The 18,570-nt window shown below is 44.6% G+C and overlaps 1 protein-coding gene across 2 annotated transcripts in view; it reads right to left on the bottom strand.

The window, feature by feature from the left end:
* Positions 1-18,570, bottom strand: part of TIMELESS (timeless circadian regulator) — a 146,561-nt gene that overhangs the window by 32,504 nt on the left and 95,487 nt on the right. For both annotated transcript variants that reach the window (XM_069970461.1, XM_069970462.1), the window contains 4 exons: positions 9,967-10,143; positions 8,806-9,023; positions 2,461-2,564; positions 2,177-2,346 (listed from right to left, as the gene is read on the bottom strand). In XM_069970461.1, coding sequence (XP_069826562.1) covers positions 2,177-2,346; positions 2,461-2,564; positions 8,806-9,023; positions 9,967-10,143 — 669 coding nt within the window. The remainder of the gene's footprint in view (positions 1-2,176; positions 2,347-2,460; positions 2,565-8,805; positions 9,024-9,966; positions 10,144-18,570) is intronic.

Here is an 18,570-nt window from a genome sequence, read left to right as displayed (position 1 = left end):
CCTTGGAAGTTATTTATCAAACTAGTGTAAAGCAGATCTGGCTCAGCTTCTTAGTAATGTCTTATGATCCTGGGACAATGTCTGAGTGAATATAGCAAAGATATAAAGCAGGTGTGTGTGTGTGTGTGTGTGTGTGTGTGTGTGTGTATATATATATATATATGTGTATGTGTATATGTATATGTATATGTGTAGTGGATGAAGCCAGTCTCCAGCCACTGTGTCCTGAAAAACTCAGAACTAGACTAGATGGACCAGGTGGGTCTTTTTCTGCTGACAATCTTCTAGGTTACTAGCTGAATATTCACCATATACAAAGAGAAACTGCAGTGCCCAAGGGCGGGTGTGGCCTCTGTTGTGTTCCCAACCAACCTGAAATTATCTGTACTCTGAACATATTCCATTTGTACCTGTATTTTCTATGTGTGCCTGCACTGCTTATTTTATGCCACTGAGGCCTCTGAGTCTGTGTTCACCCAATCAGGTATTAGATTATTCCCTGAGGTAAATCAGTTGGTTAGGATTTTCTCAGAGAGAGGACTACACTACAGAGAGCTCCTGCTGAGGTTTCCTTCTGGGCCTGGCTTAGGCCAGGTACCCTGTGCAGGACTATGAGAAAAAGGATTATTTTATTTTATATTTTCTGCAACTGCTTTAGGTCATGCATGTCTGGATAACAATACATAGAGGAGGCTGAGGTGAAAAAGGACTAAAGGGATACCCTACCTACACTGGGTGGCTATTTTCTCTCCTGATAACTAAGACAGGACTATAAGGGCCCTATTCCACCGGACGATTATCGTTTGCATAATAGTTAACGATTAACGATCTCAAATGACCGCTATTGCGAAAGACCTGAAAACGTTCACTCATTTCCATGGAACGATAATTGTTACTTATGATAGTAATTGCGATTGTTTTTTCTTCGCTATTTATTCGCTATTGCGTTCGTATCTATTGTGAACGACCGAACGACGTCTTATTCAATGCAAATGATTTTCGAACGAGCAACGATAAAAATAGGTCCAGGTCTTATAAAGCGATCAACGATTTCAGTCTTTAATCGTTAACTGCATTTCAACCGAACGATTATCGTTTAGATTTGAACGATTTAACAATAATCTGAACGATAATCGTCTGGTGGAATAGGGCCCTAAGACAGTGAATAGGTAAAAGCGGTAAGCTGAAAGACTTCAATGCGATTTGCTAGGTCCCTTGGGGGTCCCCCTGACGGCCAGCTCTACCCACATTGTGGGGCCTACGATAGGTGGAGGATTCATACCCATGGGTGTAGGTATTTTCTCTTAAAGCCCCTTCAGTTAAGTACCTCAAGGTCTAAGTAGGCCCCAATAAGCCCGTAGTAAGTCCTCTCCTCTTCCAAAGTCAGCAGAGTTAAAGTATCTAAAAACGTTGAAATTAAATACAGTGTTCAAGTATTATTCCTCCAGCGAGAAGCTGTGTTCACAAACCTATAGATACCCCGTTCAAGGGATTGGATTAAATATATTTATTGTAACTTTATAGAAAGAAAAGATTTATTACTCTGAATTTGAACAGGAAAACTATTCCTTGAACACAATACAAACACTCTGATTTACTACACACCTACACCCATATTTTAAAAAGTGTTTTGTTGGTGTATCCAGGGGTGGGCGCATACCCCTCCTGGCCACCGTGATAGGTGCCTCAGGAGCACCACCATCTAGCCCAGCTACACACCACTTGGCATCCCCTGGTCACCACAAAACTACTAACAATGCCAGATACAAGCGATATAGAGGTCAGACATAGGCCCAGATTTATCAGCTCTATCAGTGTCCCAGCTCCTGAATCACTGCGGCCCCAAAGGAACTACCTGCTAAGCCATTCAGTGACTACTGCTGTGTGTCACCTCACTCACTGATTGGCTGAGTGCGGTCATGACATCACAGTATCGAGACACCATAAGCTGTGAACTGCACTGTAGGGGCATAGGGATGGGTAAATAGCACTTCTTTATTACGTCCCCACCACCCTGTCCCCCCCCCCCCCTTCAATTTCGGCCTCTTTCTCAGGCACATAGCCTGCTGCAGCCATAGCAAATTAAGAGAAAAAAAAAAAACACTACCTCCGTTGAGGCTACCTCCGTTGTACTGGCTAAAATATTTCCTGGTTGAGTGTGTAAGCAAGGCCTTACCTGCACCATAACCGTGCTCTTTCCTTTACAAAACTTTTCCAACATTCTGAGGAACAAATGAGTGGTTTCCACCAGATCTTTCAAGAATGACCGTGGTTGTTTGGTCTCATCAAACTTACGGAAGAGTGCCAGAAACAGCTCCCGATATTCCATCATGTAAAATATATTATCTGGACAAAAACACATCTTAAGGATTATTAACATGGCTCGATATACAAAGTCAAGTATTCATAAAAACACCACATATAAAATTAATTTGCAGATAAAAGCACAGAATGACTCACTTTTAATGACTCTGCTACTTTCTCGGACAGATGAGTCTTTTGAATGATCCATTTCATTAACAGTCATGAGAAGTTCTTGATAGGCTTTTAGTGCAAGATGCATCCTGTAGTAAGAATATGTACATAACAGAAAGATTATTATAACAGGCAGTGTGAAAACCAATTATGCCAGAACTCTGGGGTCTAGTGTCCATGTCACATATTAAACAGATCTACAAAGCAGAAATTAATGCAGGTCAACTAATCTTTAAGTGTCCCTGCTCTTTTAAAGAAAGGAATTAAAATAAACTTTTGACATGTTGCAGATATATGTACATTTTTTAGATCCCACAGGGTCAGAGTGTTGGTCCCCAATGATCTCTAGATATAGCTGGGAAATGCACACAGCTGATCAAGTCACTCCTGGCTCCCTGAAATCACCATCCCACTGCACAAGACAAGCTCCATTATATAAAAAAAACAATGGTTGGAGACTTAACCCTTTGAGGACCAGGCCCAAAATGACCCAGTGGACCGCGCAAATTTTAATCTTAGTGTTTCCGTTTTTCCCTCCTCCCCTTCTAAGAGCTCCAGCACTCTCAGTTTTTTATCTACAGGCCATGTAAGGGCTTATTTGTTACAGGAATAGTTGTACTTTGTAATGGCGTCATTCATTTTACCATAACATGTATGATGGAATCCCAAATATATTATTTATGAAGATATAAATTGGTGAAATCGCAAAAAAGAATGCAATATGGTAACGTTTGTGCGGGTTCCTGTGTCTACGTAATGCACTATATGGTAACAGCGACATGATACTATTATTCTATAGGTCAGCCCGAACACAACCATATGCAGGTTTACGCAGATTCTCTAATGTTATATATTTTTTTTAAATGAAATCCTTTTTTTTGGCAATTAATTATAAATAAAATGGGACTATTGTGACGCTTCTAACGGTTTTATTTTTTCACCTACGGGCTGTATGGGGTGTCATTTTTTCCGCCATGATCTCTAGTTTTTATTAATACCATATTTGTGAAGATCGGACATTTTGATCACTTTTTATTAATTTTTTTTTATATATAATGTAACATAAAATCGGTAATCCGCGCACTTTTTTCCCTCTTTTCGTGTACGCCGTTTACCGTTCGCAATGACGCTTGTTATATTTTAATAGATCGGACAATTACGCACGCTACGGTATATTATATGTTTATTTGTTTATTTATTTTTATATGTTTTATTTATATAATGGGAAAGGGGGGTGATTTCAACTTTTATTGGGGGAGGGGTTTTGGGGTTGTGTGTTAGTGTTTTTAACTTTTTTTTTTTTACACATTTGAAGTCCCTTTGGGGACTTGTACATACACTACTTTGATTTCTACACTAATGAATGCTATGCCATAGGCATAGCATTGATCAGTGTTATCGGCGATCTGCTCATTGAGCCTGCCTGTGCAGGCTCAGTGTAGCAGATCGCCGATCGGACCGCACGGAGGCAGGTGAGAGACCTCCGGCAGTCCGTTTTACCGATCGGGACCCCCGCAGTCACACTGCGGGGGTCCCGATCGGTAAGTGACAGGGGACTCCCCCTGTCACTTACACTTAAACGCTGCGGTCGCGCCGCGATCGCGGCGTTTAAGGAGTTAATGACACGCGGCAGTGCGATCGCTGCAGCGTGTCATTACCGGGGAGGTCCTGGCTGCTAATTGCAGCCGGCCCCCACCTGCTATGAAGCGCGCTCCGCTCCGGAGCACGCTTCATAGCGGGAGAAACACCCAGGGCGTACAGTTACGCCCTAGGTCGTCTGGGGACAGACTTCCATGGCGTAACTATACGCCCTGGGTCGTCTAAGGGTTAAAGAGTCACTGTCGTATTTTTTTTTTTTTTTTTCAGAAATCAATAGTCCAGGCGATTTTAAGAAACTTTGTAATTGGGTTTATTAGCCAAATCTGCCATTATCTGCATGTAAAAAGCCTTTTCCCAGGTCCCCCCCTCCTTCCTCTTTTTCATCCACTCTGAAAAATCTGAAAATTGTGACTTGTTGCAGGAGACGTACCCTGTCTGTTCTAGGGAGAGGGGAGGGGGGAGGAGGGAGTTAGCCGGCAGCAGAAAGCAGATAACAGAGGATTACAGGCACTGAGCTGGGTGACAGCTGTAATCTGAGCTCAGACAGGTCACTGGTGACTGTCACAGGAGATATCCCGTGAGGGATTTGTAGATTAACTCTTTGTTGTCCTGTTTTGGTCTTTTCTTTAGCTCTCTCCATAGGAGAACAATGAAGACAGGGGGGAGAGCTTCAAACTGCTTTTTCATGATAAAAATGCATTTTTCGGATAATAAACCCAATTACAAAGTTTCTTAAAATCGCCTGGACTATTGATTTCTGCAAAAAAAAAATTCACGACAGTGACACTTTAAACCTGTCACCTCTGTGCCGGGGGGACGCCCGCCCGACCCCCCGGTGGAGCACCATATACTTACCCCTTCCTCGAAGTCCCAGTCCTGGACCCGCTCCCGCAGCCGAGGTATCGCTGTTGGAAGCCGTGCGCGCGATCACCAGTGATGAGTCAGACACCCATAGAGAATGACTGCTCCAGTCATTCTCTATGGGCATCGGACTCATCTCTGGTGAGCGCACAGCTTCCTACGGCGATATCTCGGCGGCGGAGTGGATCCAGGACCGGGACTTCAAGGGAGGGGTAAGTATATGGTGCCCCACCAGGCGGGGTCGGGCGGGCGTCACCCCGGCACGGAGGGTGACAGGTTTCCTTTAAGTAAAAAAATGGGATTCCTTTATTCACATCAGACGCAACGTTTCGGCTGGTACCAACCATTGTTTTTGGACTAGATCCGGACGGACGGGTCCCGTACAGTGAGGCGTGCTCTTCACTCTATTTTTCCTATTATCTACTTTTACATGTGCTGTCCCACAGTAATATTGTAAGCTCCATGATATGTCTATATGTTAACACATTCCCCTGTAATGTATTCTTGGCCTTAATGCCCAAGCAATTTTCTTGAGTTTTCCATTATCACCTATCAGGAGCAGTAACTTCATTTTACCAGGCATCATAACCATAGGCTTGTTTTTTGAAGAAAAAGTTGTATTTCTAAATGGAACCATTTTGGGGGTCCTATCACTACATGTCAAATCATGACTATGCATGTAAAAGGGTTAAATCTACCAGGAATAGAGGTTTCTCTGCTCCTGGTAGTTACAGATAGAGCCCAACTTTCATGCTGACAGCCGAGCTCCCACAATCTCTGCAAAGGAAAACTGCGCTACCATATTCTAACCTCACGGTAAAAAGGCATATCAGTGGTCAATGGGAAGTTAAAGATCACTGTACTAATTTGTCATTATAACCACCAAAAAAATTGTCTCTTTATTTACTTTAGAAAGTTCCCCATTTCCCACCACTGTCCCCAATAGGACTCATAATAAAAAATCCAATTTAACCAATGAAAATGTTTTGCAGTGTGGGAGGAACGGACAAGTGCCTTGCTGATGCTGCCCTTGGTTGGCTTTGAGCCGAGGACCCCAGCTATGCAAGGTATTAATGCTAATCACTGGGCCACCATGCTTGAACAGCATTTGCAACACATATGTCAATAAAGTACACCTACACTGAAAAAAATACAGAGAAAAAAAGTTTCAAATTCTGCTAAAATGCAAAGGCCTAAGGGGCCTATTCCACGGAGCGATAATCGGCTGAATCGGCCAATTATCACTCCGTGGAATAGAGACAACGATCAGCCGATGATAGTGTCATCGGTTGATCGTTTATTTAGGTTCAAACCTAAAATCATTGGGCACCGACTGCGCATCACTGCAAGGAATAGCGATGCGCGGCAGGTGACCGACGATTTAACAAGCACCATGCTTTACACCTAAGCATGTTGCAGGTTTTCTCCTGCGCTCCTTCTTCCAACCGGTCCCTTCGGTGCGGCCTGTCTGGCCAGGACCACCGCAGCCAGTGATTGGCTGAGTGGTCTGTTCGCTCAGACAAGCCACACCGAAGCTGCTGCTGCTTCGCGTGGGACCGGTAAGAAGGAGAGCAGGAGGAGCCCTGCAACATGTTTAGGTAAAGTATTGTGTTTAAACAAGGGCTACAAGGACATCGGTAACGATTATCAGGCCGTGTAATAGGCCCAGTAAACGAGCGCCGATCCAACAGATTGGCACTCGTTTACATTATTGATCGGGCCCCAATCCGCCTGTGGAATAGGACCCCAACTCCTTAAAGGAGAAGTCCGGCCAAAATTAATTTTTGATATGTTGTTACTTATGAAAAGTTATACAAATTTCTAATGTACATTAATTATGGGAAATGCACATATAGGGCTATTTCCCTTAATTTATTAGATCAGGAAGTGTTAGAATTCTCTCAGATCCAGTGACGTCACAACGAAAGGTGTAATTCCTATGGAGTGTCCAGCAGGGGGCGCTCTTTATATAGAAGTCTATGGGACTTTGTTTCTATGGATTTCTATTTAATGTAGTGTAGTGTACAGTGCTTTATTGAATGAATACATCTATGGAATACTTTGGGGAGCAGGGACACTTGCTCCACAAAGTATTGCTTAAATGTATTCATTCAATACATTAGGATATCACTGTAAGCCCGCCGATCTGCCGCATATACACTGAACTACAGCTCCCATCATCTGCTTATAGTATGAACAGGTGATGGGAGCTGTACAGGGTAATGGATATCACTTGCCTGCGATGCCACTGCTTATGCCGCCAGGCGCAGGGGGGAGCCGCTCAGTACACAGGAGCGCTCTCCCCCCCCCCCCCTCCGGGAACCTTCCCCCTATACCACTGCTGACTCCCCGCCTGGCCGCTGCTCTCCTCTCTCATATACCGGCTCCCGATGCTTCCTGGTGTCCGCGCTGATGCATCGGGAGCCGGTATATGGGAGCGGAGAGCGGCGGCCAGGCGGGGAGTCAGCAGTGCTATAGGGAGAAGGTTCCCGGAAGGAGGAGGGGTGGGGAGCGCTCCTGTGTACTGAGCGGCTCCTCCCTGCGCCCGGCGGCATAAGCAGTGGCATCGCAGGCAAGTGATATCCATTACCCAGCTACAGCTCCCATCACCTGTTCATACTATAAGCAGATTATGTGAGCTGTAGTTCAGTGTATATGCGGCGGATCGGCGGGAGTGCGGCAGATTGGCGGGAGTGCGGCAGATCGGTGGGTTTACTGTGATATCTTAATGTATTGAATGAATACATTTATGCAATACTTTGGGGAGCAGGGACACTTGCTCCCCAAAGTATTCCATAGATGTATTCATTCAATAAAGCACTGTACACTACACTACATTACATAGAAATCCATAGAAACAATAAAGTCCCATAGACTTCTATATAGAGAGCGCCCCCTGCTGGACACTCCATAGGAATTACACCTTTCGTCGTGACGTCACTGGATCTGAGAGAATTCTAACACTTCCTGATCTACTAAATTAAAAGGGTAGTGCGGCGGTAAAAAATTATTCACAGACTAACACACATTACAAAAGGTATACAACTTTGTAATGTATGTTATGTCTGTGAATGGCCCCCTTCCCTGTGTCCGACCCCCCCACCCGTGTACCGGGAAGTGTGGTGCGCTATACTCACCTGTCACGTGCCGACACCCGTCTCCGATCTTCAGCGAGTGACGTCTTCTTTGGGAGGACGGCAAACAGCTCCGACTGTCCCGAATGCCAGCCGCCCTCTGCAGCGTCATCCGATGCTCAGCCGCGATTGGCTGAGCATAACTGTGCTCAGACAATCCCGGCTGAGCACAGTTGTGACGCGGCGGAGGGGGACGGGCGGCAGCGACTCGGCCGTCCGTCGATGACGTTTGGCACAAGATGGCGGACGGCCCTTGACACGGATCAGGTAATGTATAATGCACCACACACTTCCGGGTACACGGGTGGGGGTGGTGGTACACGGGAAACGGGGCGATTCACAGACATAACATACATTACAAAGTTGTATAACTTTGTAATGTGTGTTATTCTGTGAATAATTTCTGAGCGCCGCACTACCCCTTTAAGGGAAATGGCCCTATATGTGCATTTCCCATAATTAATGTACATTAGAAATTTGTATAACTTTTCATAAGTAACAACATATCAAAAATTAATTTTGGCCGGACTTCTCCTTTAATGACTACTGAAAGGCCTTGTGATGGCTGGTGGTAAGGGTCCTCAGTCTGAAGCAACATCTTTTGTTGTTGTTGCAATTAAAGGGGGGGTTGCAGCTCCTGTCAATCCTGCTCTAGGAACTAGAGCTGTTAATAAAAATGAAAAAGAAACAACGACTGTTGCGTAAAACACACAATCTCATTCCATAAAAGTCTTACCTGCGAGCCCAAGAGGTAGCCTCTTTTTTGTCTGTCAGCATCATTTCATAGTAATTGGTGAGGTTTTGCTCTATAAAGTGGAAAGTCCTTATGCTAGCTGTTTCAGATACAAGCTCTGGGCGGAATTTATGCACACGATTGAAGGCCATAAAAAAGGCTATTGACCAAAGGTAGTAAGTTTCATCATGTTGCTGAGCCTTCTCACGAATCAAGTGATCCTATTTATAAAAAAAAAAAAAAAAAAAAAAAAAAAAAAAAAAAGTCAATAAACAAGGTGAAGTAGAAAGGAGAGAATGCCCTGTTATGTATGCAAGACATTTCATGCAATCTTAGCATCTTCGGGTGCGTTTACACACAAAGATTTATCTGACAGATTTTGGAAGCCAAATCCAGGAATGGATTTGAAAAAGGATAGATCCCAGTCTTTCCTTTATGACCTGTTCCCTGTTTATTTTTATAGTCTGTTCCTGGTTTTGGTTTCAAAGATCTGTCAGATAAATCTGTCTGTGTAAACGCACCATTAGTCAAGACCTGTGTGCTTTAAGTTAATAGGAGCCTTCATGAAAAACTCCCAACCACACACTGTCTAGAGAACAAAATGTCCCCAAAGATGAACTGGCTGCTGCTTTTTATCTAGCACTGAACCCTTATCAGGCATCAATAGGTTTCCCCTGATTATGCCCCCATTAAGGTCCCCCTCCTGGATAAGGGATCAGCAGGAAGTAAACACATGTTCTCTGCTAGGTTTTTTACAAGTCTGCTAGTTTCAGTAGACCAATGACAGTTTACTTCACAAATTGTACTGGTCATTTAATATAAATATATATATATATTATTTTTTTTTATTATTATTTTTTTATAAAACTGGTCAAATTTTCAGACCACAATTGACCAGAACAACAAGCATGCAAAAGTATGCTCTTAGTGCATTTAAGGTCCCAGCTCTGTGTCACATGACCAGGACAGATTCCCTATGCAAGTCTATGGGGCCATCCAGGTCTCAAACACAGTAGAGAAAGGAGCACGTGGCAGTCTCCCTGCTTGTTCTGCTGATCCCTAGAACATGTCAAAAGTTTTTATTAGTTATAGATGCGCTTTCATTTTTACTATTTTCTTTGTTCAGTGGTCTTTTAATGATTTACTTGTCACTACATCATTCACCTTCACAATGTACATGAGTCTATTATAGCAGTTCTCCAGGAAGTCTATGCAGAACTCCTTCAGGAAGAGACGGACATTCAAAGCAGAACGACGCCGTGTCTCTGTATCTTTGGCTTGCTGCTTCCTCTTTGGAACTCTCTTTAATTCCTTTCCAATGTCATGAGTGTAATTCTGAAACTGTTATTAATAAAATGTTAAGTTTGTAAAAAAAACAACAAAAAAAACAAAACACAATTTTAAATAACCAGACACCTCAGTGCAACACAACAAAAGTATGGTGTTCAACAGCACCATAGATAAAAAGTAGGAGCATGCAAGCTAGTTTACCAGGAGTCCCAGATAGCAGAGCGGGGGGGGGGGGGGGTAAGTCACTTACCTCCATCCTGTCAGGTTGGTTTTCTATGTGTAGAATCTGCTCTCAGGCAGGCCCTATACATAGATTGCCGATAACACTGATCTATGCTATGGCATAGCATAGATCAGTATATGCAATCCAATGATTGCATGTTTAAAGTGGGAAAAAAAGTGTAATAGAAAAAAAAAAAAAAACAAGTTTAAAAGTATAAAAAAAACCTTATAAACCCCCCTCCCAATAAAAGTTTAATTTATTTATAAAAAAAAAATAAAAATTCTGTTACATTAATATGATATTAATAAAAACTAGAGATCACAGTGTAAAAAAAGGACACCCCAACCAGCCCTGTAGGTGAAAAAAGATGGGAAGGAACATTGCATTAATTTGACATGGACATCCGGGCATCAAAGGGCTCAGTCTTGAAGGGCTAATGCACTGTGCTAAAGCAAGCACAGTGCACTAGTTCTGCCAATGATTTGCAAATACTTCAGAGTATCCAGGAACTGCTCACTGATCAGCCAATGAGGTGTGGGGCTCCGTTATACATCCACAGCATGAAGCCGTGTTCTAATGAAGACAGAGCGGGTGAGTGGGGAAGGGGCTTCCCCACACCCCTCACCACCTTCTTGAGCATTTTATGTTACATAGGTATACAGGATGGAAATCCCCTTTAACCCCTTAACGACATCGGGCGTACCCATACGCCCCCGTTGCCTGGGCTTTAACGCAAACGGGCGTATGGGTACGCCCGATGTTTCCCCGATCGCTGCGTGTTCACACACAGCGATCGGGGAAGATGGCCTGCTATAAATCATAGCAGGCCATCATAGCTTCACGGCACGGGGGGTGGTTAACACCCCCCGTGCTTACGATCGCCGCTATAGGCTGATCAATTCAGATCAGCCAATAGTGGCGATCGGAACCTTTCCGGGTCATCGGTGACCCGATGACCCGGAAAAAAATGGCGGTCGGTGCTGTCCGAGGACGGCACCGACCGCCATTACTGTAAAAAGTAATGGTGATCGCCGTGCCACCGGCCCGATCGCCGTGAACGGCCGGCCGGCCGTTCACGGCGATCGGGCCGGTGGCACGGCGATCAGAGTCCCACAATATAGTAAATACCTGCCCTGGAACCCTCAGCTAGGTAGCCGAGGGGTCCAGAGCAGGTATTTGTACATTACTCACCTGTCCCAGGCTCCTGATCGGCGTCTTCCGGGTTCGCGGCGTCCTCCGTCATTCCGTTCGGTCTTCGGGTCTTTCCGGCGGTCCCCGTCGTCTTCTTTCGGCTATTTTCGGCTCCAGCCTCGTCATTTTCCGGATTTTGCGCTCTGCTGCCCCCTAGCGGCTGATATGTGTAATACACTTATCAGCAGCTACAGGGGTATTCAGAATGTAGAAAAAGGTTTTTTTTTTTTCCAAATTTTTTTTTTTTCTATTTTCCGCACCCTATCGCCGCTGAGTGTTGATCAGCATCGCACGAAAGTGCGCTGCTAATCAGCAACTCCTCCTTTTTGGCGTAGGGTGTTTTTTTTCTATATCCTACTGCCACGGTCTGCTTATAAGTGCCGCACATAAGTGCGGCATTTATCAGCAACTCCTTTGTTGGCGTAGGTTTTTTTTTTATACTTACTGTAAAAAAACACGTAAAAAACACTACATTACACCACACTACACTGAATAAAGTTTGACACTACACCACTACATACCCCATATACCAATCCCCGTATAAAGATGGCCCCCAGGGTGTTTTCAGCGTCAGAGGGATACGTTATTATTGCCTCCGACACCGAAACAGCCAGTGAGGATGAATGGGGGGGATCCTTCTTTCCTCCATTCATCCTCATCATCCAGTGACGTGTCTGGGGGTAGCGTAGCGTACGCGGCCCCCCAGACACGTCTTTTCCGCCAGTACCGTCCCAATAAGAGATGACGGTATGGAGTGAAATTCTACAAACACTGTGAGAGTACCTCAGGGTACTCTTACAGATTTAGGGTACGTGCACACTGCGGAATGGCGAAGGATAACCCTTTGTGCATTCCGCAGCTGGCACCCACCGGAGGACTGATGCGGGCGCATTTCTCTACCCGTGTCATAGACTCCATTCTATGCACGGGCGGAATCCGTCGTCCATCCAAAGAATGAACACGTTGGACGGAGAGCGGAATCCGCCCGTGCATAGAATGGAGTCTATGACACGGATGGAGACGTGCGCCTGCATCAGTCCGCCGGAGGGTGCCAGCTGTGGAATGCACGAAGGGTTATCTGTCGCGATTCCGCAGTGTGCACGTACCCTTAGAGTGTATGTAGGAAGGGACACCCGAATCCAGCCCCCAGATGCCCCCTCCCCCCCCCCCCCCCCCATCCTTGGAGTTAGTGGGAAGGTCGTCCGGGAACTGATCTTCCCACTGCTGGATAAAGGTTACCACCTGTACGGGGATAACTTTTATACCAGCGCCCCCTCTTCCGGTCCCTCGCTGCCCTGTAGCTTGCGGCACGATCCGTAAATATCAGAAGTAGTAATAGCGCCCTAATATTTAGCAGCCATGGAGCGGACCCAGTGCTTCTGGATATGAAGGACCCCGTATCGCACCAGGACAACATTTTCCAGGTGAGGTCCCCCACACAGGAAAACAGGAGACCCCAGAAGAAGTGCAGAGTGTGGTGTAACAGGGGGATCAGGAAGGACACCATTTTCCAGTGTGACACCTGTCCTGATCACCCCGGCCTCTGCATACTGGATCGCTCCAAGGCGCACCACACGTCACTGGGGTTCTACATTATCTAAATTCTTTCCCTTATTCCTATTTCAGGGGTCACCCTGATCCAGGGTTATTCTGATCGCCATTATGGAGTCGGGAAGGAATTTTTTCCCAGTGATGAGGCTACTGTCGTCTGCCTCACAAGGTTTTTTTGCCTTCCTCTGGATCAACACAGGTTGAATTTGATGGACACCTGTCATTTCCAACCTTATAAACTAATAATTGGCCTAATACCCCCAAATAAATTAGAATTGTCCCTTTTCCCCAGCTAAGTAGGTATGGCCGCCATTCCCATTAGAGGATGCCATGATGCAATTACAAAGCCTCTGTGCGGCCAGGACAGTAGAAACCCCCCACAAGTGACCCCATTCTGGAAACTACACCCCATAAGGAATCTAAGAAGGGGGGCAGCTGGGATATGGCCCCCTGGTGACGGCCACATTTGGGACGTGAAAATGAAAAAAATTGTATTTTTTATTTTCTCGGCACATGTTCTACGTAAGTGCCCGTCACCAGTGGGGTCCATATGCTCACTGCACCCCTTGTTAGATTCCTTATGGGGTGTAGTTTCCAGAATGGGGTCACTTGTCGGGGGTTTCTACTGTCCTGGCAGCACAGGAGCTTTGTAATTGCGACATGGCCTCCATCCTCCATTCCAGCCTCTAAATGGCGCTCTGTCCCTTTGGTGACTTGCCCTGTGCCCATATGGCACATTATGCCCACATGTGGGGTATTTTCGTACTCAGGGGACACTACCCTACACGTTTTGTGTTCATTTTCTTTTTTAACCCCTTGTGGAAATGGAAAAAAATCAAGGCTAGACCAACATTTAGTGTAATTTTTGTAAAATTTTTACTCTAAATTATTAATCTTGTCATGTTTTTTCATTTTCACAAGGGGTTAAAAGATAAAAAAAAAACATTTAATGTGTAGAGCATTTCCCCTGAGTACGGAAATACCCCACATGTGGACATAAAGCGCCATGCGGGTGCAGGGCAAGCCTCCGAAGGGAAGAAGCGCCATTTGGTTTTTGAAGGCTGGATTTGGATGGAATGGATTTCGAGGGGCCATGTTGCATTCAAAAGGCCCCTGTGTTGCCAAGACAGTTGAAACCCCCCACAAGTGACCCCATTATGGAAACTGCACCCCTCAAGGAATGTAACAAGGGGTGTAGTGAGCATATGGACCCCACTGGTGACGGACACAAATGTGGAACAATGTGGCGTGAAAATGAAATATTACATTTTTTACACTATAATGTTGGTTTAGCCTTGAATATATCATTTTCACAAGGGGTTAAAAGAGGAGAAAAAAAACAAAATGTGTAGCGCAATTTCCCCCGAGTCCGTAAATACCCCACATGTGGACATAAAGCGCCATGCTGGTGCAGGGTAAGCCTCCGAAAGGAAGGAGCACCATTTTGTTTTTGAAGGCTGGATTTGGATGGAATGGATTTTGAGGGGCCATGTTGCATTCAAAAGGCCTCTGTGTTGCCAAGACAGTTGAAACCCCCCACAAGTGACCCCATTATGGAAACTACACCCCTCAAGGAATGTAACAAGGGGTGTAGTGAGCATATGGACTCCACTGGTGACGGGCACAAATGTGGAACAATGTGGCGTGAAAATGAAATATTACATTTTTTACACTATAATGTTGGTTTAGCCTTGAATTTATCATTTTCACAAGGGGTTAAAAGAGAAAAAAAACACGCAATATGTGTAGAGCAATTTCCCCCGAGTCCGTAAATACCCCACATGTGGACATAAAGCGCCATGTGGGTGCAGGGCAAGCCTCCGAAGGGAAGGAGCGCCATTTGGATTTTGGAGGTTGGATTTGGCTAGAATGGATGATGAACGCCATGTCGCATTTACAGAGCCCTCGTGCTGCCAAAACACTGGAAACCCCCCACAAGTGACCCCATTCTGGAAACTGCACCCCTCAAGGAATCTAACAGGGGGGGAAAAGAGGATATGGACCCCTTGATGACGGGCACATTTGTGCCATGAAAGTGAAAAAATGAAATTTTTCCCTTTCACGTCACATTGTTCCACATTTGTGCCCGTCACCAGTGGGGTCCATATGCTCACTGCACCCCTTGTTAGATTCCTTGAGGGGTGTAGTTTCCAGAATGGAATCACTTGTGGGGGGTTTCCAGTGTCTTGGCAGCACGAGGGCTCTGTAAATGCGACATGGCCCTTGAAATCCTTTTCAGTGAAATTCAGCTTCCAAAAGCCAATTGGCGCTCCTTCCCTTTGGAGGCTCGTCCTGCGCCCCCTTGGCACTTTATCGCCACATGTGGGGTATTTCTGTACTCGGGAGAAACTGCGCTACACATTTTTTGTCTTTTTTTGCCTCTTATCCCTTTAAGAAAATGAAAAATTGAAGGCTAGAACAACGTTTTAGTGTAAAAAATAAATTTTTCTTTTTTCACGCCATATTGTTTGGAAAATCTGTGAAGCACCTGTGGGGTCCAGATGCTCACCGCACCCCTTGTTACATTCCTTGAGGGGTGTAGTTTTCTAAATGGTGTCCCTTTAGGGGTGTTTTTTAGGTTTTGACACCCCAGAGCCTCTGCCAACCTGAAGTGGTACAGTCAAAAATGACCAAATATAACAGAGGCGTTGAAATTCACTAGGCGCTCCCTTATATCTGAGGCTTGTGGTTGCGTCAAATAGCGCAATAGGGCCACATATGGGGTATTTCTATAAACTGCAGAAACGGGGCAATAATTATTGGGGTGCATTTCTCTGGTAATAGGTTTATAATTATGAAAAATATTGGATTACAATAAAATCTCTGCACAGAAAATAAAAATTTTCAAATTCCTTACACACTTAGCTTTTATTTCTGTGACTCCCCTAAAGGGTTAAAACACTTTCTGGATGTGCTTTTGCAGAGTTTGGGGGGTGCAGTTTCTGAAATGGGGTGCTTTGTGGGGCTTTCTAACATACAGGCCCCTCAAATACACTTTAAACCTGAACAGGTCCCTAAAAATATCTGATTTTGAAATTTTACTGAAAATTTGGAAATTTGCTGCTAATGTTTTAAGCTCCCTATTGTGTAAAAAAAATGAAAAATAGTTTAATAAATGCCGCCAACATAAAGTAGACATGTTGCTAATGCTATTTAATATATAATTTATGTGGTATAACCACTTTCTGTATACGCAAAAAAGTTTCAAAGTTGGAAAAATGCATTTTTTCACATTTTTTCACATTATTTGGGTTTTTTTCATAAAGATTTGTTATGAGTATCGACTCCAATTTACCAGAAATGTAAAGTACAATATGTCACGAGAAAACAATCTCAGAATCAGCCGGATAGGTAAAAGCATCCCAAAGGTATTAATGACTAAAGTGACACTGGTCATATTCATAAAATTTGTCTCTGTCATTAAGGCCATTTCAGGCTCTGTCCTTAAGGGGTTAAGCAACAGGCTGTTTACTGACCAAATATTCGTTTAAAGAAAAAAAAACCATGCATATTAGCTTTAACCCCTTAAGGACAGAGCCTGAAATGGCCTTAATGACAGAGACAAATTTTATGAATATGACCAGTGTCACTTTATTCATTAATAACTTCGGGATGCTTTTACCTATCCGGCTGATTCTGAGACTGTTTTCTCGTGACATATTGTACTTTACATTTCTGGTAAATTAGAGTCAATACTCATAACAAATCTTTATGAAAAAAAACCAAATAATGTGAAAAAATGCATTTTTCCAACTTCGAAACTTTTTTGCGTATACAGAAAGTGGTTATACCACATAAATTATATATTAAGGGTATATTCACACGGGCGGGCTCGCAGCGAGATTCTCGCTGCGAGCCCGGCAGGTCCTGTCAGTTCCCATAAACTACATACTTGCTGCGGTCTAAACGACCGCAGCGAGTATGTAATTATACCGCGCTTAACCCCTTCTACTCCCGCCGGCTCCCCCGCTGTAAGCAGCATACATTACCTGTCCTCGCTGCACGGGTCCGGCGTCCTGCTCTCCCGTCCGGCCAATTAGTGTGTTGCCAGCCGCAGCCACTGATTGGCCGGGCGGGAGAGCAGGACGCCGGACCCGTGCAGCAAGGACAGGTAATGTATGCTGCTTACAGCGGGGGAGCCGGCGGGAGTAGAAGGGGTTAAGCGCGGTATAATTACATACTCGCTGCGGTCGTTTAGACCGCAGCAAGTACGTAGTTTATGGGAACTGACAGGACCTGCCGGGCTCGCAGCGAGAATCTCGCTGCGAGCCCGCCCGTGTGAATATACCCTAAATAGCATTAGCAACATGTCTACTTTATGTTGGAGGCATTTATTAAACTATCTTTCATTTTTTTTTTTAGACGATAGGAAGCTTAAAACATTAGCAGCAAATTTCCAAATTTTCAGTAAAATTTCAAAATCAGATATTTTTAGGTTTAAAGTGTATTTGAGGGGCCTGTATGTTAGAAAGCCCCACAAAACACCCCATTTCAGAAACTGCACCCCCCACACTCTGCAAAAGCATATCCAGAAAGTGTTTTAACCCTTTAGGGGAGTCACAGAAATAAAAGCTAAGTGTGTAAGGAATTTGAAAATTTTAATTTTCTGTGCAGAGATTTTATTGTAATCCAATATTTTTCATAATTATAAACCTATTACCAGAGAAATGCACCCCAATAATTATTGTCCCGTTTCTCAGTTTATAGAAATACCCCATATGTGACCCTATTGCGCTATTTGACGCAACCACAAGCCTCAGATATAAAGGAGCGCCTAGTGAATTTCAACGCCTCCGTTATATTTGGTCATTTTTGACTGTACCTCTTCAGGTTGGCAGAGGCTCTGGGGTGCCAAAACCTAAAAAACACCCCTAAAGGGACACCATTTAGAAAACTACACCCCTCAAGGAATGTAACAAGGGGTGCGGTGAGCATCTGGACCCCACAGGTGCTTCACAGATTTTCCGAACAATATGGCGTGAAAAAAGAAAAATTTATTTTTTACACTAAAACGTTGTTCTAGCCTTCAATTTTTCATTTTCTTAAAGGGATAAGAGGCAAAAAAAGACACAAAATGTGTAGCGCAGTTTCTCCCGAGTACGGAAATACCCCACATGTGGCGATAAAGTGCCATGGGGGCGCAGGACGAGCCTCCAAAGGGAAGGAGCGCCAATTGGCTTTTGGAAGCTGAATTTCACTGAAAAGGATTTCAAGGGCCACATCGCATTTACAGAGCCCTCGTGCTGCCAAGACACTGGAAACCCCCCACAAGTGACCCCATTCTGGAATCTACACCCCTCAAGGAATCTAACAAGGGGGGCAGTGAGCATATGGACCCCACTGGTGACGGGCACAAATGTGGAACAATGTGACGTAAAAGTAAAAAATTTCATTTTTTCACTTTCATCGCACAAATGTGCCAGTCATCAAGGGGTCCATATCCTCACTGCACCTCTTGTTAGATTCCCTGAGGGGTGCAGTTTCCAGAATGGGGTCACTTGTGGGGGGTTTCC

This window comes from Dendropsophus ebraccatus, chromosome 5 (assembly GCF_027789765.1).
Source record: "Dendropsophus ebraccatus isolate aDenEbr1 chromosome 5, aDenEbr1.pat, whole genome shotgun sequence".
NCBI classification, from domain to species: Eukaryota; Metazoa; Chordata; class Amphibia; order Anura; family Hylidae; genus Dendropsophus; species Dendropsophus ebraccatus.
This window is presented reverse-complemented; position numbering and strand designations above follow the sequence as displayed.